Consider the following 19,231-nt stretch of genomic DNA (forward strand, 5'->3'; position numbering starts at 1 on the left):
TCAGTCCGCAGGCCGACGCTCTATCCACTGAGCCAAACCGGTTTCGGCAAAAATATATATTTTTAAAAAAAGAAAAAGAAGACGCAGGTTTGAGAAAGGCTGATGGACAAGCAGGCCCAAGCTGAGAGGCTGTCCCAGGGTTATTGACTCAGAGGTGACATTAAAGCCAAAAAAAGAGAGAACTGCCCTAGCCAGTTTGGCTCAGGGGATAGAGCGTCAACCTACAGACTGAAAGGTCCCAGGTTTGATTCTGGTCAAGGACACATGCCCAGGCTGTGGGCTCAATCCCCAGGGGGGGGGTGCAGGAGGCAGCCTATCAGTGATTCTCTCTCATCATTGATGTTTCTATCTCTCTCTCTCCCTCTCCCTTCCTCTCTGAAATCAATAAACATATATTAAAAACAACAACAACAATAATAACAAAGAATGAGCTGCTCAAGGAAGCCTGTAGAATAATGATCACCCTCCTCTGTAAATGGAAAGACAGCAACTTCACTGAAGGGTGTGAGGATTCCTTGGAAATCAGATGCTTGGCACATGGCAGGCGGTCATCAGATGCTAGCCTCATTTACCCCTGGGAGACGTAGGAAGAATATTAGTGGATAAGCTAAGAGGCATTTAAACTAATTACTTGGCAGTTAGCAGGCAGGGACAGAGAAGGAGGGGCTCAGAAAGGTATGGGGTCATGGGGTTGAGGAGTCTGGGCTCCACATAGTCAGGCCTGGACTCTGGCTCTACTTGGTTTCTCCCACTCCCTGCCTTACATTGCATGCCCCAGCCGCACTGAATTTGGACGTTGCCCTATCCGTACCATAATATTTTTCATTCCATGTCTTTACTCAGGCTGTGCCCTCTGCCTAGAATACCCTTTCCTACCACTGACCTCTCCCCTGGCTATTCTCCTCACCCTTCTATGTCCTCCTGCTCAGCTTTAAGACCCTCCAGGGAGGTCTCCATCTCCCAGAAGGCATCTCTTCGTCCCCTGCAATGGGTCAGGCACCCATCGTCTGTGCTTCCCTGCAAGGCGCCCTGCATTTGACAGGTGTGTCCATGTCTGTTCTCCAGCAAGGCCGGGAGTTCTATGGAAGACAAAGACCTGCGGCCCACCTGTGTCTCTGCACGTTGGCCGGCGCCTGCCCAGGCCTGGCCTCTTTCTCTGGCTTTTTGCTGGGCCCACAGTTCTCTTCCTTTCTGCCCCACAACCACCTGGCTGCAGATCCCAGCCTTTCCGGCCTTAAATCCCAGCACTGCAAACACGTCTAGATTTCTGCCAGCACTCGATTCTCCTTGGCTCTCCCAGCCTGCACATTCCTAGTGAGGGAGAGTGTAGTGGGGGGCAGGGAGAGCGGCTCCCTTGGCAGAGCTGTTTGAGAGACAGGTCAGGAAAGGGGGACTGACAGGGAATACAAAGGAAAAGGAGACAGGGGGCCTAGATCATTCTTGCCAAAGCTGGGCTGCAAAGGGAAGCCATCTGGCAGGAGAAAGGAGGGGGCTTTGTTTTTGTTCTTGCTCTTTTAGGATGAAGAGGCTGAAGGGAAAGGGGTCAGTGCACCCAGAAGGGTCAGGAAGGGCTGGGGACGGAAATGCCTGTTCAAGTGCAGAGCCCGAAGGTGGGGAAGAGCGGGAGGGAGGGAGGCTGGGGACCCCGTCAGATCCCAGGACTGCTGTCCCTTCCCAGGTGCAGCAGTGGACCTGACGCTGCTGGCCGACCTGCGCCGCTTGGAGCCGCACCGGTTCTACCTGACCTGTGTGTCTGGGGAGGTCGGCGCTGGCAGGGGCTCGGATGCCTGGGGCCAGGCCTTGCTGCTGGAGAAGGACGACCGCATCGTGCGCACGCCCCGGCCCCGGCCCCCGCCGCAGCTGGCCCGCAACGGCTCGCAGCGGATCACGCTGCACGGCTTCTCCAAGCCCTCCGACCTGGTGGGCGTCTTCTCCTGCGTGGGCGGCTCCGGGGCCCGACGCACCAGCGTCCTTTACGTGCACAACAGCCCTGGGGGTGAGTCTGGCCCCCTGTCAGGAGGGAGAGGAGGGGCCGCCCTTGACCTCTGACCGCACCCTCCATCCACCCCGCAGCCCAGCTGCTCCCGGACAAAGTCACACACACGGTGAACAGAGGGGACACGGCTGTGCTTTCCGCGCGTGTGCTCAAGGAGAAGCAGACAGACGTGATCTGGAAGAGCAACGGTAAGGGGAGCATTTGAGCTGGTCGGGCAGGTACACCCCAACACCTCCATGGCCACCCCTTACCTACCCGTCATTCTCATATACCTGTTACCCCCCTGGCCAATCTCCAGGGCCCCCACATGTCCTGGACCAGGTCCATGAAAGCACCTGCATCCACCTCTAGGTCCGAGCTGTCCTCCAGCACCCAGAGGACGGGTGGCATCATGGTCACCTGCCTACTCCCCTGTCACCCCCAAATTAACATTATGTTAAGCCCTCCCCTATGACTCTCCCCTAGGAGCTAGCAGGTACAGAGCCCAGATGGCGGGGAGCAGCAGCCCCATGAGGAAGAAGAGAACTGGTAACCAAGTCCTAGTACAGGGACAGTCTAGATCTGTCCAGATGTGTGCTGGGGCCTGGCCACACCTGGGGAGCTCAGCCATCCCATGGAGGAAGCTGTTTTCCCCTACGGTCCCAGAGACCCTCAGACCCACAGCCTTTTGGCTGCCTTTTGGGTCCCTGGACTCCTGAGGTCAAGGGGTTTGCCTCCTGAGCTCCAAGCCCTCTGAAGTGATGTGGATAGTCAGGTAGACCTGGGCTCCCCAGAGTCTCCATTCAGTCCTAAGCAAAGAGCCAAGCAGGGCATGGGGCAGGCACAATTGTCTAATATTAGAGTCTGCAGGTCCTGGAGGGAGAGCTCCTGAGAGAAATCCCAGAGTAGGTAACACCTGAACTGTGCCCTAAAGGAGGAATGGGAATTGGCCAGACAAAGAAGGAGGGAGAGCAAAGGCAGGAAGAGAAACCAGCAGTCCAGGAATTCAGGAATGTTAGGAGGCAGGCAGGCTGTGGAGAGGTATGGGGCCAGAGGGCTATGCAGTAACCAAAGGGTGAAGAAAATGATGTGCTAGGGCATTACCCTGAGGGCAGTGGAGAACTACTGAAGAAGTTAAGCAGGGAGCTGCAGCGGGCTTTGTTGCAGAAAAATACACACTGGCTGCTGAGTAGAGGGAAGATGGGAAAGGGGGAGACAGGAAGCAGAGAGACCGACCACTTAGGAGGCTATGGAAAGTGGGGACCAGGGTGGTGGGTGGCAGTGGGCCTGGCAAGCAGAGGACGCTTTTGGAGGTGAGAGGAGACAGACTGAGCAGGACTGTGATTTACTGGCTGGTGGATATGATGAGAGGATGCTCCCCAGCTTTCTGGCTTTTGGGTACCAACGCTTTCTGTGCTTTGATGTGCATGATGCACATTGATTCGGCCTGAGCAGAGATGAGCAGAGGGAGGGGACATCAGCTCTCACGTGGTACTGAGGCCCCTGACCTGCTTATGCCCCTCAGGATCTTACTTCTATACCCTGGACTGGCATGAGGCCCAGGATGGGCGGTTCCTGCTGCAGCTCCCAGATGCACAGCCACCAATGAGCGGCATCTACAGTGCCACCTACCTGGAAGCCAGCCCCTTGGGCAGTGCCTTCTTTCGGCTCATCGTGCGCGGTTAGGGGCTAGGAGCAGGGGTGGGGCTGGTGTGGGAGGTTGGGAGCCTTGTGGGTACTTCCTGTGGTCAGGTGGGTGAGGGTCACCCGCTGAAAGCACATTCCTCCAGGCTGTGGGCCAGGGCGCTGGGGACCAGGCTGTACCAAGGAATGCCCAGGCTGCCTGCATGGAGGTGTTTGCCATGACCAGGATGGCGAGTGTGTATGCCCCCCTGGATTCACTGGCACCCGCTGCGAGAAGGGTAAGGAGGAGGGGGAGCTAGGACCTAGGTAGGAGAGGATGCCTGGCTGGGGGAAGAAAGACCCTTGAATCATGGGGATGGAGCTTGAAGGATGAGAGAGTACCAAGTAGGTCCCGGACCCTGGGACCTACAGAAACCTCTACACCACATGGCCTCTTCCCAGCCTGCAGAGAGGGCCATTTTGGGCAGAGCTGCCAGGAGCAGTGCCCAAGTACATCAGGCTGCCGGGGCCTCACCTTCTGCCTCCCAGACCCCTACGGCTGTTCTTGTGGATCTGGCTGGAGAGGAAGCCAGTGCCAGGAAGGTATGCACTAACCCACTCTCCGCAGTCCCTGACCCAGAGAACTGGCACGAGCTTGGCCTGAACCCTTTACTCTGGCCCTGACTTGCACACCAGGCCCTCCACAGTCCCCTGCTCACCGGACCAATGCCCTCTCCACCCAGCCTGTCATTACTCAGGCCCCAGCCGAGCCTTTGTTGCCCCCCTGACCTGTGCCCCTCTAACATACCCTTTCTGCTTCCAGCCTGTGCCCCTGGTCATTTCGGGGCGGATTGCAGCCTCCAGTGCCAGTGTCAGAATGGCGGCACTTGTGACCGCTTCAGTGGCTGTGTCTGCCCCCCCGGATGGCATGGAGTGCACTGTGAGAAGTCAGGTATGAACACAGGGGTCTCAGGTCCTTCAAGATAAGCCAGCCTTCACCAGACGCATCTCCCTGTTAATGCTCTAAGTCCTGCCCTCAGGGAGCTCATGGTCTGGGAGCAGTTCTCACCACCCAATCTATACCATCCGTATAGAGATGAGCAGAAGCCCAGAGTGAGTGGTAGCCCAGAGGAGGCCCTGAACACTCTGAGGCGGTCAGAGAGGGCTTCTTGGAAGAGGTGAGATCTGAGATGGAATATGAAGGACAAAAGAGAGATGGCTATGCCGAAACCGGTTTGGCTCAGTGGATAGAGCGTCGGCCTGCAGACTGAAAGGTCCCAGGTTCGATTCCGGTCAAGGGCATGTACCTGGGTTGCAGGCACATCCCCAGTAGGAGATGTGCAGGAGGCAGCTGATCGATGTTTCTCTCTCATCGATGTTTCTAACTCTCTATCTCTCTCCCTTCCTCTCTGTAAAAAAATCAATAAAATATATTTTAAAAAAATCTGCAAATAATAGGATTACTTCTATTATATTCCAATATATTTTTCCCTGCTCTGGCTCTATTTTTGTTCTTCAGTTTATGTTGTTCATTATATTCCACAAATGAGTGAGATCATGTGATATTTTTCTTTTCCATTTGCATGGAAAAATATTTACCATCCCTTTACTTTCAAGAGAGATGGCTGGGCAGAGAGCATGGACAAAAGCTTGGGGACCAGGAGAGTGGAGTAAGGGGAGGCTGGGGAGTGGTCAGAAGAGGTCACATCTTGGGGACTTTGAATGGCAGGCAATAGTTTGCACTTAATATGATGGGGACAGGAAGGAATTGTTGAAGAGGCACAAGGTAGTCAGATTTGTGTTTAAGAAAGGACCCCAGCTGCCGGGAGACCCCAAATGATTGTGCAGGGCTCGTGTTCTAGTCATGAGGCTGAGGCTGTGAAGGCCCTGGTTTCGGTATGAAAGGATCTTAGGAGGTGGGGGTGCAAGAGATAGACTCTGCGGCTGATCACAGGGCCTTAGAGGACTCACACGGGACCTGGCTTTCAGGCTTGAGTGAGTGACTGGGCAGACGGCAGTGCCTCCACTGAGATGCATGACACAGGATGAAGGGCACTTTGGTGGTCATGTGTCTGCCCCCGTGATGGCTCCAGGATAAGTGTCCTTCCTCTCCCCAGACCGGATCCCCCAGATCCTAGATGTGGCCTCAGAACTGGAGTTCAACTTTGGGACGATGCCCCGTATCAACTGTGCAGCTGCTGGAAACCCCTTCCCAGTACCAGGCAACATGGAGCTCCGCAAGCCAGACGGCACCGTCCTCCTGGTCAGCCCCCGCATCCCAACCCAGGGCCCCTGACCGCCAGCCTTACAGTTGGTCCGTCAGACCTCTGACCCCTACGGCTTTCTGCCAGCTCTACCCACTGGCCTGAGGAAAGTTCAAATGGGGTCTAACTGATTGTTGAGGGGCTGCCTCCTGGCCTCTGTCCCCTCATCAGTCTAGACCAGTGGTTCTCAACCTTCCTAATGCTGCGACCCTTTAGTACAGTTCCTCATGTTGTGGTGACCCCCAACCATAAAATTATTTTCGAGGCTACTTCATAACTGTAATTTTGCTACTGTTATGAATCGTAATGTAAATATCTGATATGCAGGATATATTTAGGCGACCCCTGTGAAAGGGTCGTTCGACCCCCAAGGGGGTCGCGACCCACAGGTTGAGAACCACTGGTCTAGACAGATGTGTACCTGCCACATGGATATACATTGTCTTTGGTTTGTCCCCTTCCCCTGTCTCTCTCAGTCTACCAAGGCCATTGTGGAGCCAGATAGGACTACAGCTGAGTTCGAGGTGCCGAGTTTGGCTCTTGGGGACAGTGGACTCTGGGAATGCCGCGTGTCCACATCTGGTGGTCAGGACAGCCGGCGCTTCAAGGTCAATGTCAAAGGTCAGTGATGTCCATGGAGGATGGACACTAGCTGGTGCTGCTCAGACTGGGCATCGTAGCAGAAAGGGCAAGGGCATCTCAGGTCGTGGCCCAGGCAAAGAAGAGGGCATATGGTCAACCAGAGATCTAGGCTGGACAGTGCCAGAGTGGGAGTACCGCTCAGTCCCATCTGGAAAAGACATCCTGTGCCCCCAAAATGGGACACCCCCTGGCCTCACCCAGCTTCCTGCCTGGCCATGCTTGCCCTCTCCACCTCCCACAGACACACAGTGGCCTTTACCTCTCTGCCTCTGGGATGCTACTTCGCCCTCTGACCCACACCATAGGGCACTCGTGTCAGGAGAGGGTGACCCAGAGGTGAAATGAGGAGGGAGCTGCCAGTGCCCAGGACTGCTCAGAAAAGAGCATGCCCACCTGGTCCAGGTGTCCCTTCACCTTCTCCAGCACCATAAGCCTTGGCCATTCACACCCCCTGCCACCTCTTGGTTCTTCTTTCCCTCTGGTCCCCGCACTCCCTCCTCCCCACGTAAGACCCAGACTTCTCAGTCCCCCTCTCACTCTTCCCACTTGCTCACCATGCCCCTTCCACCACTCTGCAGCTCCCCACCACCAGGAAATATTAGCATGGCCCTAGGGCTCCACCTCCAGCCTTTCTCTTCTCACTTCCCCCAGGCTTTGTACCCAGACAATTTAGGTTCTAATCCTCACTCTACAAATTCCTAGCTTCATTGCCTTAAGCAGGTTACTTAGCCCCTCATAGCTTGTTTCTCTCTGTAAAGTGAAGATATCAGCGCTCACTTGACAGGGTTGCTATGAAGAGTAAATTAGATGATGCACTTAAACATGTATCATAGTGCTAGATCCTTGTGCCCATGCTGCCCAGGGGGGCATAACTCTTTCATCCTTGGGCCCTGGCCACTCTGGTCATCTGTTGAAGTTGGCCTCCCCAGTCCAGATCCAAACCGAGACCCACGGTGTCTTTGTTGGCCAGAGTCCTCTCATGTCTCTGAGGACTGGGTGGGCTTTCTGGGCCATGCCTTACCCTGAGTCTCCTGGCAGTACCCCCGGTGCCCCTGACTGCTCCTGGGCTCCTGGCCAAGCAGAGCCGCCAGCTTGTGGTGTCCCCGCTGGTCTCCTACTCTGGGGACGGACCCATTACCTCTGTCCGCCTGCACTACCGGCCCCAGGACAGCACCAGGGCCTGGTCCTCCATTGTGGGTGAGTGGGGAGAGAGCTGGGGTGGGACAGCGGTATTGGGTAAGAATGAGGGGAGGGAGAGTTGTGTAAGGGGAAGAAAGGGCTGAAGGGAGAATGGTGGCTTCTGGAAAAGACCGAATGATGTATGCTGTTGCACCCCACCCTCAGTGGACCCCAGTGAGAATGTGACCTTAATGAACCTGAGGCCGAAGACAGGATACAATGTCCGTGTGCAGCTGAGCCGACCAGGGGAAGGCGGGGAGGGGGCCTGGGGGCCTCCCACCCTCATGACCACAGACTGTCCTGGTGAGAAGCCAAGAGTCATTCTTTCCTGTCCCATAGGGATTACTATCCCGTGCACTCAGGGTTGTCAATCTTATCACTCCCTGGGCCCCTGCCTTTCCCACTTGAGGTTGTCCCACCTTGCCCCCTGAGGATCATTGCACTGTCCAGCCCCAAGGACTCACTGGACAGTTCTGACCCTTGACCTCTGGCCCCAGAGCCCTCGTTGCAGCCATGGCTGGAGGGCTGGCATGTGGAGGGCCCTGACCGGTTGCGAGTGAGCTGGTCCTTACCCTCGGTGCCTGGGCCACTGGTGGGCGATGGTTTCCTGCTGCGCCTGTGGGACGGGGCACGGGGACAGGAGCGGCGGGAGAACGTCTCGTCCCCCCAGGCCCGCACCACTCTCCTAACGGGACTCACGCCTGGCACCCACTACCAGCTGGATGTGCGGCTCTACCACTGCACCCTCCTGGGCCCTGCCTCGCCCCCGGCACGCGTGCTTCTGCCCCTCAGCGGTATGCTCGAGAAGGGGAGAAGGGCTCAGAGTGAGGAGAGGACAGGGGACACATGAGACCCAAAGGGACATGGGAGGTTACAGGACACTGGATGGATGTGGAGAAACCCCAGGGCACAAGGAAAACATGGCATAGGAGGACCTACAGCATCAAGCATACATGGACATGGGAGGACATGGGACAGGGGCAACACAGGGCAAGGGGGACATGAGGAGGACCTAGGACTCCTGGGATGTAAGGAGAATTAAGGGGAAGCAGGAACTCAAGGGTGAAGGAGATCATAGGGAGAGGAAGTCAGTCCAAGATGGAAGGAGGAGGTTGGCAGGGTAGCTCCCATTCTGGGGTCCTCAGAGGGGACACCACTAGAGCGGATGACCTAGCTGACCCACAGCTCCATAACTTGGTCCTGTCTGAGCCCTGCCTGTCCATCCTCATCTCTTCAGGACCCCCAGCGCCCCGACACCTCCATGCTCGGGCCCTTTCGGACTCTGAGATCCAGCTCACGTGGCAGCGCCCAGAGGCTCCAGCTGGGCCTATATCCAAGTACATCGTGGAGGTGCAGGTGGCTGGAGGCTCAGGAGACCCACTGTGGATGGATGTGGACAGGCCCGAGGAGACAAACACCATCGTCCGTGGCCTCAATGCCAGCACACGCTACCTCTTCCGTGTGCGGGCCAGTGTCCAGGGTCCCGGTGACTGGAGCAAGATGGTAGAAGAGTCTACCCTGGGCAACGGTGAGAGAGCCGGGTCCATGGGGACTTCCAGGCCCTGGGGTCAGACTCAGCAACCCCTCCCTCCACATGATCCTCTGCCTTGGAGCTAGGGCATCCCAGGCCCTTCCCAAAAAGTGATACAAGTCCTGGTACTGGGGACCCTGGCCCTTCCCTTCTTATGACCTTCTATCCTAGTGCTGGGAAAATCATGTCACCCCAGTCACCCATGGGCCCTAGGCCTGACATCCCGGATCCCTCCCTTGTACTGGGATCTCTGACCTCTCCCTCTGTGTGACCCCATGGTGTCCTCTGGGTTTCCTGACCCAGGGGTCCCCATGATCTGCCCATCTTATTATGTCCAGGGCTGCAGAGCGAGGGCCCAGTCCAAGAGGTCCGGGCAGCACAAGAGGGCCTAGATCAACAGCTGATCCTGGCTGTGGTGGGCTCCATGTCTGCCACATGCCTCACCATCCTGGCTGCCCTCTTAACCCTGGTGTGCATCCGCAGAAGCTGCCTGCACCGCAGACGCACCTTCACCTACCAGTCAGGATCGGTCAGTCACTTACCTGTCCCAGCCCTGGGGCACATGCATGCAGACCCTATGTATATATGTTTCTACCTATGTACAGACAAGTACTTGTACACCCGAGCATGTGTTTGTGTGTGTGTGTGTGTGTGTGTGTGAGAGAGAGAGAGAGAGAGAGAGAGAGAGAGAGAGAGAGAGGATTTGTTGCAGGTATAAAACTACACCTAATGATACCTAAGGGCATAAAATACCCATTTCTTTATTTCTCTAAAACTGAACTCAGCTTATGAGCCCATTGCTATTAGTGGTGAAACATTTCATATTCCTAATTCAAAATAACTTGGTCATGTCTATATTTCACTATGGTCATTTCAGGAGTCGCCCCCTTCTCCATGGGGGTGATCTAAGCCTACGTAGCATGGTGATATTGTGGAGGGGCACCCGAGCTTCATGCTGGCCTCTGTCCTGACAAGCCCTCCCCAACCTGGGAGCCGGCTTCCATCTGCATACAGCTGTGGCTGATGGCCTCAGCCCTTCTCTGGCCTCCTGCCAACAGACTACTCATTCTGTGAACTACTCATCCCATCCTCCATCCTTCCAATCCCAGGGCTTCCATGGGGAGACTTAAGGACTCTGGGTGCTTCCCTGTACCCTGCAGAGGACAGTATATCCTACGACCCTCAAACCCATTGTTACTGCCCTTTATACAGCTGTTTCTACCACCATAGCCTTGTGCTGGGCCTGCAGCCTCACCCATCGCTCCTTGAGAAAGGAAACACAAACCTCCACTCTTCCTGGCTTCCCTGCACACCTGTCTGAGTTTTCTGTCCTCCTGTAGTCCTTAGGAGTGAGGGCGGGGTGCAGGCTCATCTTCCAGGACCGTGTCCGCTCATCTTGTCACCTCCATTTCTCACCTCCTCCCACCTCTCTCCCTCTCCTTGCTCCTGTCTCCTCTGAGATCTTTGCCACTGTTGTAACTTATGACCTGAACTCTGCCCTTTTTCCTCCATGCCTGGGCTCTTGATATTTACAACCAAGCTCTGGCATTTCAAAAAAAGACCCTCTTCTCTCTCGAGGGCTAATCCTTGTGATAGAAAGCCTAGTGTCCGAAGCTATTGTCTCTTCCATGCTTAAAAAACCCCTTTCAGAGATTCAATTGGCTTCTTTGTTCAGGCTGCATGGGCCCTTCCCCTTCGGTCAGTGTGTACCAAAAGCCGCCACTGCTATGGTGGGGAGGGTAATGGGTACAAATGTTGGGAAAAGGAGGTAGGAAAGCAGCTTTTAACATATGTGTTATGCTAACATATACCAAGATATACCCCTGCTACATGTGCCTGTGTGGGTGGGTGCCATGAGTGTGTGCCATGTGTATATCCCCATGAGCACTGCCATGTGTGTATGCCTCTGTCCCTCTGCTTGTGCTCCTCCATGTGCACATGTCCATGTGGACCTCTGCATGGATGCGCCTGCATACAGTACCACTGCTAGAACATGCATGTGCACACTGGTGTGTGCCTTCAGCTGTCCGTGTCTCATGCAAATCAGTGTGACCCATGTCCCCACCCCTTTCCCATCAAGCTGGGAGTCCCCCATCATGGCTGTCTTAGCACCTCTTCCTGTTCTCATATTGGCAGCTAACCTTGTCCTGTTCTACTGTTTCCTTTTTCTGCTGTCAGCCTTGCCCAGGTGGTCCAGCTCCTTCTCAGTTGGGAGCAATGACAAACATTCCTCTTTGTTATGGTCTTTCTATCTTTAGGCCCCAGGGTGGTTTTAGAGCTATGGGCGAATGCCAAGTGGGTGGATGGTGATAACTCTGCTTCTACTGCTATGGAGAAGAAAGCTCCTCCACTGGCTTAGAGCTAGGAATGTGCTCAATAAATGAAACCTAGCCCTGGCCAGTGTGGCTCAGTTAGTTGGGGGGCACCAAAGGCTTGCTGGTTTGATTCCCAGTCAGGGTACATGCTGGGGTTGGGGGCTCTGTCCCCAGTAGAGGGCATGCAGGAGGCAGATGATCGATGTTTCACTCTCACATTAATATTTCTCTCTCTCTCTAAGAATCAGTGTAAAAAAATAATTAAGTAACAAAGAAAGAAAGAAAGAAAGAAAGAAAGAAAGAAAGAAAGAAAGAAAGAAAGAACCCTAGCCCACTGCCCTAGGCTGAAGTCCTCTCCAGAGCATCCTTGGTGACAAAAAAGCCTGGTTGTGGGATCAGCTCACTGCTTCCCATCACAACTCATTCCAATTCCTTTCTATTTCAAATGTTAGATATATCATCCTCCCATTGACTTAGATTGTGGCCTCTAGTGACTTTACCTATTCCTTGTTCTTTCCGTGCCCCACACACCTGACCCCCAGGCTACAGCCTCTCTCAGTGGACATCTGTCCACCCAACGGCCCACCCATGGCTCCATCTCCTATGGTTCTGCCTCAGTATGCTCTCTGCTGTGTGTGTGTCCCTAGCTGGCCACCAGATGCCCTCTGTCTGGGTCTCCGTTATCTAACCACTCTTTGTCTATTGGTGCCTCTTGCTGACCACATGTCTCTTGCATGGACTGTCTGCCCACTTGTCCCATCCTATGAAGGGTGAGGAGACCATCCTGCAGTTCAGCTCAGGCACGTTGACGCTGACCCGGCGACCAAAACCACAGCCTGAGCCGCTGAGTTACCCGGTGCTGGAGTGGGAGGACATCACCTTTGAGGACCTCATCGGGGAGGGGAACTTCGGCCAGGTTATCCGGGCCATGATCAAGAAGGACGGGCTCAAGATGAACGCAGCGATCAAGATGCTGAAAGGTCTGCTGGGAGTGATCTTTGACCCCACCCCACCCCACTCCTGACCCTCTCCTTTGTCCTACAGATCCCAGGCCCCATCTTGCTCCCTCCAGTAACTGACCTCAGCCCTTACCAGCTCATGTCCTTTCTCCAGAATTATTTCTGGCAAAAGTGATACTGGATTCTTTACACAGAATACGCCTCTGAAAATGACCATCGTGACTTTGCGGGAGAACTGGAAGTTCTGTGCAAATTGGGGCATCACCCCAATATCATCAACCTCTTAGGAGCCTGTGAGAACCGAGGTGAGCCCCCATCTTATCACCTACCCCTTTTTCGAAACCCCCATTATTAGCCATCACTTCCTCCACATCAGTACCTTGCTGGGAGCTTCAGGTTACCTAACCATCACTATTCATTCTCCTCCATGCCTTATGCTCCCTGTCTACTATTGTTGGGGACTTGCTGCCACCAGCTTGCCTGTATATAAACTCCCACCATGTATCTCCCCACCTCCCAGGTTACTTGTATATTGCTATCGAATATGCCCCCTATGGAAACTTGCTAGATTTTCTGCGGAAAAGCCGGGTCCTGGAAACAGACCCAGTTTTTGCCCGAGAACATGGAACAGCCTCCACCCTCAGTTCCCGGCAGCTGCTACGTTTTGCCAGTGATGCTGCCAATGGCATGCAGTACCTGAGTGAGAAGCAGGTATGTGTGTGTGTGAGTGTGAGTGCAGGGAGGGAAGGGGTGTTAAAGGGAGGAGGGGGGACCAATGGGCCGACCTCAGGAGATAAAATAAGCAGGCTCTGGTTGGATGTGGGATTGAGGAATTGAGAAAAGGAAATGACCCCAAGTGCTGGCCCCAAGGACAGGACGAGAAACAGGTCTGGAGGAGGTATTGCATTTGAAGCATTTGAGGAACATCTTGATGGAGGTGTTGAGTTAGCAGTTGTAGATACCAGCCTAGAACTCAGGAGAGAGGCCTGGGCTGGAGACAACAATCTGGAAACTGTCACCATTAGGTGGTGATGCTAATAGTAAGGGAGGGAGACCCATCAGGAGAAGGTAAAGGAGGAGCAGAGAGTGGAGGCTGTAACACAAACCCAAGGATACCCTGCTTGAATGAAAGGAGAGAGGAACAGCAGTAGTAGGGAACATGAGACAGAGAAGGCATTTTAAACGTAGTAAAGTTTTGAGTATCTTTGAAAGCAGGGGGACACAGCACAGAGGGAGGAGTTGATGGAAAGAGATCTCTGAGGAAGGTGGAGGGTTGAGTGGAGACTTGGAACTCAAGAGAAAGGGTCAATTTGGGAAGAGAAGGGCCTTCCCCACCCTCATCAATTAAGGGAGAGAAAGGTAGAACCATGCAAAGAGGGGAAATACCCACCATGGCCCCAGGAAGAGGGATACACCTGAGCTTGGCCATAGACATATCACAGAAAGGAAGGGATGACAGCAGGCAGCACTATGATTTTTCTCAGGCAGGAGTTGATGTTCCAGGAGAAGACCTGGGTGGGTGGGAAGAAGGGTAAGGGCTGCTAAAGGCTCTGAGGGTAAGGGCTACTAAAGGCCATGAAAACTGGCTATGGGGTAGGATCCTTCACTGGCCCAGGAGTCCTGGGCTTACTCATTCCCAGTCTTCCCTGACTTCTCACTGTGCCTCCAGTTCATCCACAGGGACCTGGCTGCCCGAAATGTGCTGGTCGGAGAGAACCTGGCCTCCAAGATTGCCGACTTCGGCCTTTCTCGTGGGGAGGAGGTCTATGTGAAGAAGACAATGGTAAGTCTCAGTCCTCCCTCAGATTCCATGCCTGGTCCTGCTCCCCAGAGCCCTCTAAACAGGCCCTTCCTCCTCACCCAACCCCTCAAACCCACTCTCTCCCAGGGGCGGCTCCCTGTGCGCTGGATGGCCATTGAGTCCCTGAACTACAGCGTCTATACCACCAAGAGTGATGTGTGAGTGTGGGGCAGGAAGGGGTAGGAGGGCTTGGTCTCCCAAGGTTGCACACAGGCATAACCTGGACATATTTCATACATGTCTCGGGTAGTCCAAGGCCCCTAGGCTGTGTTCCAGGTGTGGCACAGGTATGATGCAGGTGTATCTTGAGTATACCTTGGTGATGCCCAGCATCTTAGTGAGAAGGTAGGGGACCTAGCTGGAAGGAAATTTTGTCTTAGAAGGTGTTTTAGGGGTAGGATTGGGGTAGGGTAGTTTAGGGCAGTGTTTGTGTAAGAGACTGGGAGATGTCTTAGAGAGGTTTGGGGTGCTGGTGGATAATGCCCAGGTCAATGGGGAGAGACCACTCAGGAATGTTCTTACCTTCCTCTCTAAAGGGCAGGGTCATCCCCATATGAGGGCCTAACCAGAACACGACCCCAAAGACTCCTTCTCTGTGCTCCTATCTCCAGACAATCATCTTGGCACACTCCTGCCCCTCTCTCTGGGAAAAGGAGCCTGCCCAGCCCTCCAGTCATGGCTCTGCCTATTTGCCCAAGCCCTGGCCTGCCTGGCTCACTGTCCACCACATGATCACCCCTCTGACCATCACTTGCCTACTTCCTTCTTCTGCTTCCAAACCCCCTAGATTCCCTCCCCCCACTAAAACTCCTACCCTGGCCTCACCTGGCTTTCACATGCACGGGGGTTGTTACACTATAAGAGCCAGTTAAGAGCAAGGGCTTTGGAGTCAGATTACCAGGGTCTGAATCCCAGTTCTGCCACTTACTCTTTGTGTGACCTTGGGCAAGCCAGCTAGCCTCTCATTGCCTCAGTGTTGCCATCTATAAAATGGGGATAAGGACAGTACCTATGTCATAGGGTTGGTGTGAGGGTTTAATGTATGAACATATACATTAAATGATCAGTGCCCGGCCCATAGTAAATGTGCGATAAAAATGTTAGCTATGATTACATTGAGCCTGGGTGGAACCAAGAAGGAATTTCAATGGAGCAGAGACCACAACTGGCCACGGCCAATACTTACAGAATAGACACGTGCAGAGGCTGGGATGGGCTACAAACCTGGGGTAGGTAGACACTAAAATGCTGGCCCCAGGGCCTAAAGGTAACTAAGTGCATCCTCCTCATTTCAGCTGGTCCTTTGGGGTCCTCCTCTGGGAGATCGTGAGCCTTGGTAAGTCCCAATTCCCATCCCCCAGGGTGCCCCATCTTACCCTTCTGGGGCCCTGGGCTGAGGGAGCTTTGTCCCCTCCTGCAGGGGGCACACCCTACTGTGGCATGACCTGTGCTGAGCTCTATGAGAAGCTGCCTCAGGGCTACCGCATGGAGCAGCCTCGGAACTGTGATGATGAAGTGTGAGTTGCCTCAGCCTTGAGCCTTGTGACCCCATCACCCCAGTTGGCCCAACCCCTCATCTCAGTAATGTCCCATCTGCAGGTACGAACTGATGCGTCAGTGCTGGCGAGACCGCCCAAACGAGCGACCCCCCTTTGCCCAGATTGCGCTGCAGCTGGGCCGAATGCTGGAAGCCAGGAAGGTGAGGAGGCGGGGTGATGAGGCTAGTGCTCACCAGGCTCACAGGACTGCCCTTGCATAGGAGCCAGCATCAGCCTCTGGGTGCCCATCCTCACCACTAGTTGCCACCACAGCTAGACCAGGCCCCCTTTCCAGCTCTCAATAGGTTGGACATTAGGTCCTTCTAAACTTTTCCAAGGCCACTACTAGCCCCAGCAGCAAATCCCTCTCCAGGTCCCAGGTCCCAGACTGCTTGCCTGCCCTCCTCTGCTGACGCCATCAGCCCTTTCTCATCTAGGACACCTCTCCTCACCTGTCACAGAGCCAGAGTGCAATGCATAGGTGGTCAGCTGAGAATATGGATGGATGAATGGATGAATGGTACAGGAAATGAATGAATAGAATTAGCGGATAGATGATATATTCACATGATATAATCATAAATAAACACAAAGTTAAATAACTGAATCTTATAACCATGTAAATAAACAAATTATCAAGTAAATATAAATGAAGAAATATATCACAATTAATGTAATACTTTTGTAAACGCAAAGAGTTCCTCATATGAATTAATGACTAAATAGCAATAGGAATTAGTAGAGTATCTTAATTAAGGAATGATCAAAATAACCATGTAGATAGGTAAATTGTCAAAAATGGCTTTATAAATAAATTAATAAGTGAATGAATGAATGAATTGAATGAATAAATGAGAAAAAATCCATTGGATGAATGCATGAAAAAACGAACAACTGTGTCAAGGGCCTCTCACCTGAGCCTCCAACTGTGGTGCAAAGCCCTTCTGTTTTGGGCTGGTGGAGGATTCTTGAGTCTCCAGAACAAACCAGTGTCTTTTAAGATACCCCAACCACATGGAAGTCAAGGACCTCCAGACCCCCATCCCCGGACCCCACTAAAGTTTGCTCTGCTCCCCAGGCTTATGTGAACATGTCACTGTTCGAGAACTTCACTTACGCGGGCATCGACGCTACAGCTGAGGAGGCCTGAGCTGCTGTCCAGGCAGAACCTGGCTCTGCTGGTCAGAGCAAACCGCTCTCCAACCTGTGACTTCTGATCCTTGTAGCCTCTGACCTGAGCTGCCTCAAGGATTTTTTTTTAACTTAAGGAAGACAAGAGGGGATCCAGGGAAGGGGTGGGCTTAGGGGAATTGGGTCCTCATCCTTTGAAGTTGCTCCCCTGCCCCCTGCATTACTCTTACAGCTGCCTTCACATCCTTCCTCCTAGTTCGCCTGCTCCACATATGTGCTCCTCTCCTACTCCCCACACTCAACCCTCTGCTTCCGCTCCTCCACCCAAGCCAGCCCTCAAATCGCTAACATCCCCTATTCAGCTGCTCCCCACTCCTGGCCTTGTAATCAGAAAAAATAAATGCTCTGAGAAGCTCCATCCAATGTGTTCCTTTTACTGCTGGCCAATCCCAGGGAAAAGCTGAACCAAAGACAGAGAAACTAGACTTTCCAGGAAAAGAAACACTTTTGTAGACCTGGTCCCCCTGTTAGGATTGCTTCTCCATGATGGGAGGTGTTCTGGAAGAACTATTTCACACCTATACCACCCCTACATCTTGGCTATATGAGAAGTCCAGTTTTCCCCTGATCTCTTCTCTACTCTCCTGCCCTATCACCAACATGTCTCCCTGTATCTCTAGGTAGCTGCCAGCCTAGCATTCTTTGCTCTGTCCAAACAGTCCATGCCAGGGTCAGCTGCAGCCCAGCCTCGGCTCAAACTGACATCTCAGCACCAGACAGATTCTGGCCTGTCTGGAGCTCCCATTTTTCTTTATGTCTCTAGGCAGCCTTTCCTGGCTTGGTAGCCACCTTACTGCCCAGCATATGGGCCCCAAAAGAGGAAGGCATTTTCAGCCAGCCATAGTAGAACTCCTATGCCTTCCTCAGGGTCTCCAAGTGTGTTGGGAGGTGCTCCCTGTCCTGAAAGCTAGTCCCATGTCCTACTCCATGCCATGTGGCCTTCAGGCTTGCCTATCCTTTTGGTTTCTCGCTGCTGGCCTCTCACTGATCTTTAGGAAACAACACTTTTCTTGCTTCACACATTTTTTTCAGTGAATCAGATGAAATCAAAGAACGCATAACATGGTATGGTGTTATAATTAAGAGCACAGATTCTGGAATCACACAGGCCCATGTCTAAGTCCTTGCTATATCATTATCTGTGTGAAATTGGTCAAGTCACTTAACCTCTCTGAAAAATGGGGTTAGTAATAGCTACCTGACTATTGTTAGCACTAAATGAGATCACACAGGCACAGTTTCCACAGCACTGGGCCTTGTACATAGTGCTCAATATCAGCAGATAATACATACAAGTGCAGGAAGATAAATGGGGTGAGGTAGGGGTTATCAGCATCTGTATTCCAAAAAGACCTGAATGGCTGGCGTGTGGAGCTGAATTTAAGAAGAAGAAATTAACTGGAGTAAATGGAAAGCTATGCAGGATGAGAGAGATGGGATTTGCTAAAGTGAAATTTCATTTCAGATACACTGCAGGGATATTGCCAGGCCACGGATGTGGGGATTACAAAGTTGTCCCTGATGGGGACCAATAAACAAACAAAGATGCCCCTGTGGGGAGACAGATATGTAAACAAACAAAAAAATAGAAGAGTATGCTATAGAGAGGGAGGGTACCTGGGAAGCACATGTAGGACGGAGATGGAGTCAGGAAAGCTTTTCCAGAGAAAGTGACATTTTAATATGGCCATGAAGAAGAAGCAGGGGCTCACCCGAGGAAAAATCCTGGCAGGGGAAACACCACCTGTGCCATGTGTGTGTTCGGGAGCTGCAAAGAGTTCCATGTGGCTGTAATAAGGGGAGAACATAGCTCTGTGAGGGTAATGAATCCAGAAAGGTGTCAGGGGCCAGCCTGTGCTGGACTCTATAGGCCTGATCCTGGGTAGAGGGTGTGCGGGAGGCAGCCGATTGATGTTTCTCTCACATCGATGTTTCCCTTTCTCCTCTCCCTCTCTAAAAATAAATGAAAACATTTAAATCTTAAAAAAAAAAAAAAAAAGCCCTAGCCGGTTTGGCTCAGTGGAAAGAGTATCAGACTGCAGACTGAAAGGTCCCAGGTTCGTTTCCAATCAAGGGCACATGCCCAGGTTGCAGGCTCGATCCCCAGTAGGGGGTGTGCAGTAGGGGACGTGCAGAAGGCAGCCAATCAAGGATTCTCTCTCATCATTGATGTTTCTTTCTCTCCCTCTTCCTTCCTCTCTGAAATCAATCAA

The 19,231-nt window shown here is 53.1% G+C and overlaps 1 protein-coding gene across 1 annotated transcript in view; it reads left to right on the forward strand.

Annotated features, from left to right (window-relative positions):
• The window catches only part of TIE1 (tyrosine kinase with immunoglobulin-like and EGF-like domains 1), a 19,535-nt gene extending 2,159 nt beyond the window's left edge, over positions 1-17,376 (forward strand). The window contains exons 3-24 of the mRNA XM_005866086.2: positions 1,679-1,996; positions 2,074-2,184; positions 3,501-3,656; positions 3,766-3,897; positions 4,061-4,201; positions 4,422-4,550; positions 5,716-5,861; positions 6,339-6,483; positions 7,543-7,701; positions 7,849-7,986; positions 8,181-8,477; positions 8,921-9,211; positions 9,553-9,743; positions 12,299-12,509; positions 12,683-12,793; positions 13,009-13,199; positions 14,158-14,271; positions 14,377-14,447; positions 15,585-15,625; positions 15,710-15,806; positions 15,889-15,988; positions 16,906-17,376. Of these exons, the coding sequence (XP_005866148.1) occupies positions 1,679-1,996; positions 2,074-2,184; positions 3,501-3,656; positions 3,766-3,897; positions 4,061-4,201; positions 4,422-4,550; positions 5,716-5,861; positions 6,339-6,483; positions 7,543-7,701; positions 7,849-7,986; positions 8,181-8,477; positions 8,921-9,211; positions 9,553-9,743; positions 12,299-12,509; positions 12,683-12,793; positions 13,009-13,199; positions 14,158-14,271; positions 14,377-14,447; positions 15,585-15,625; positions 15,710-15,806; positions 15,889-15,988; positions 16,906-16,977 (3,362 nt within the window). The 3' untranslated portion in view covers positions 16,978-17,376. The remainder of the gene's footprint in view (positions 1-1,678; positions 1,997-2,073; positions 2,185-3,500; positions 3,657-3,765; positions 3,898-4,060; positions 4,202-4,421; positions 4,551-5,715; positions 5,862-6,338; positions 6,484-7,542; positions 7,702-7,848; positions 7,987-8,180; positions 8,478-8,920; positions 9,212-9,552; positions 9,744-12,298; positions 12,510-12,682; positions 12,794-13,008; positions 13,200-14,157; positions 14,272-14,376; positions 14,448-15,584; positions 15,626-15,709; positions 15,807-15,888; positions 15,989-16,905) is intronic.
• Positions 17,377-19,231: the final 1,855 nt, after the last annotated feature.

The sequence above is a fragment of the Myotis brandtii genome, unplaced genomic scaffold (assembly GCF_000412655.1).
Source record: "Myotis brandtii unplaced genomic scaffold, ASM41265v1 scaffold220, whole genome shotgun sequence".
NCBI lineage: Eukaryota > Metazoa > Chordata > Mammalia > Chiroptera > Vespertilionidae > Myotis > Myotis brandtii.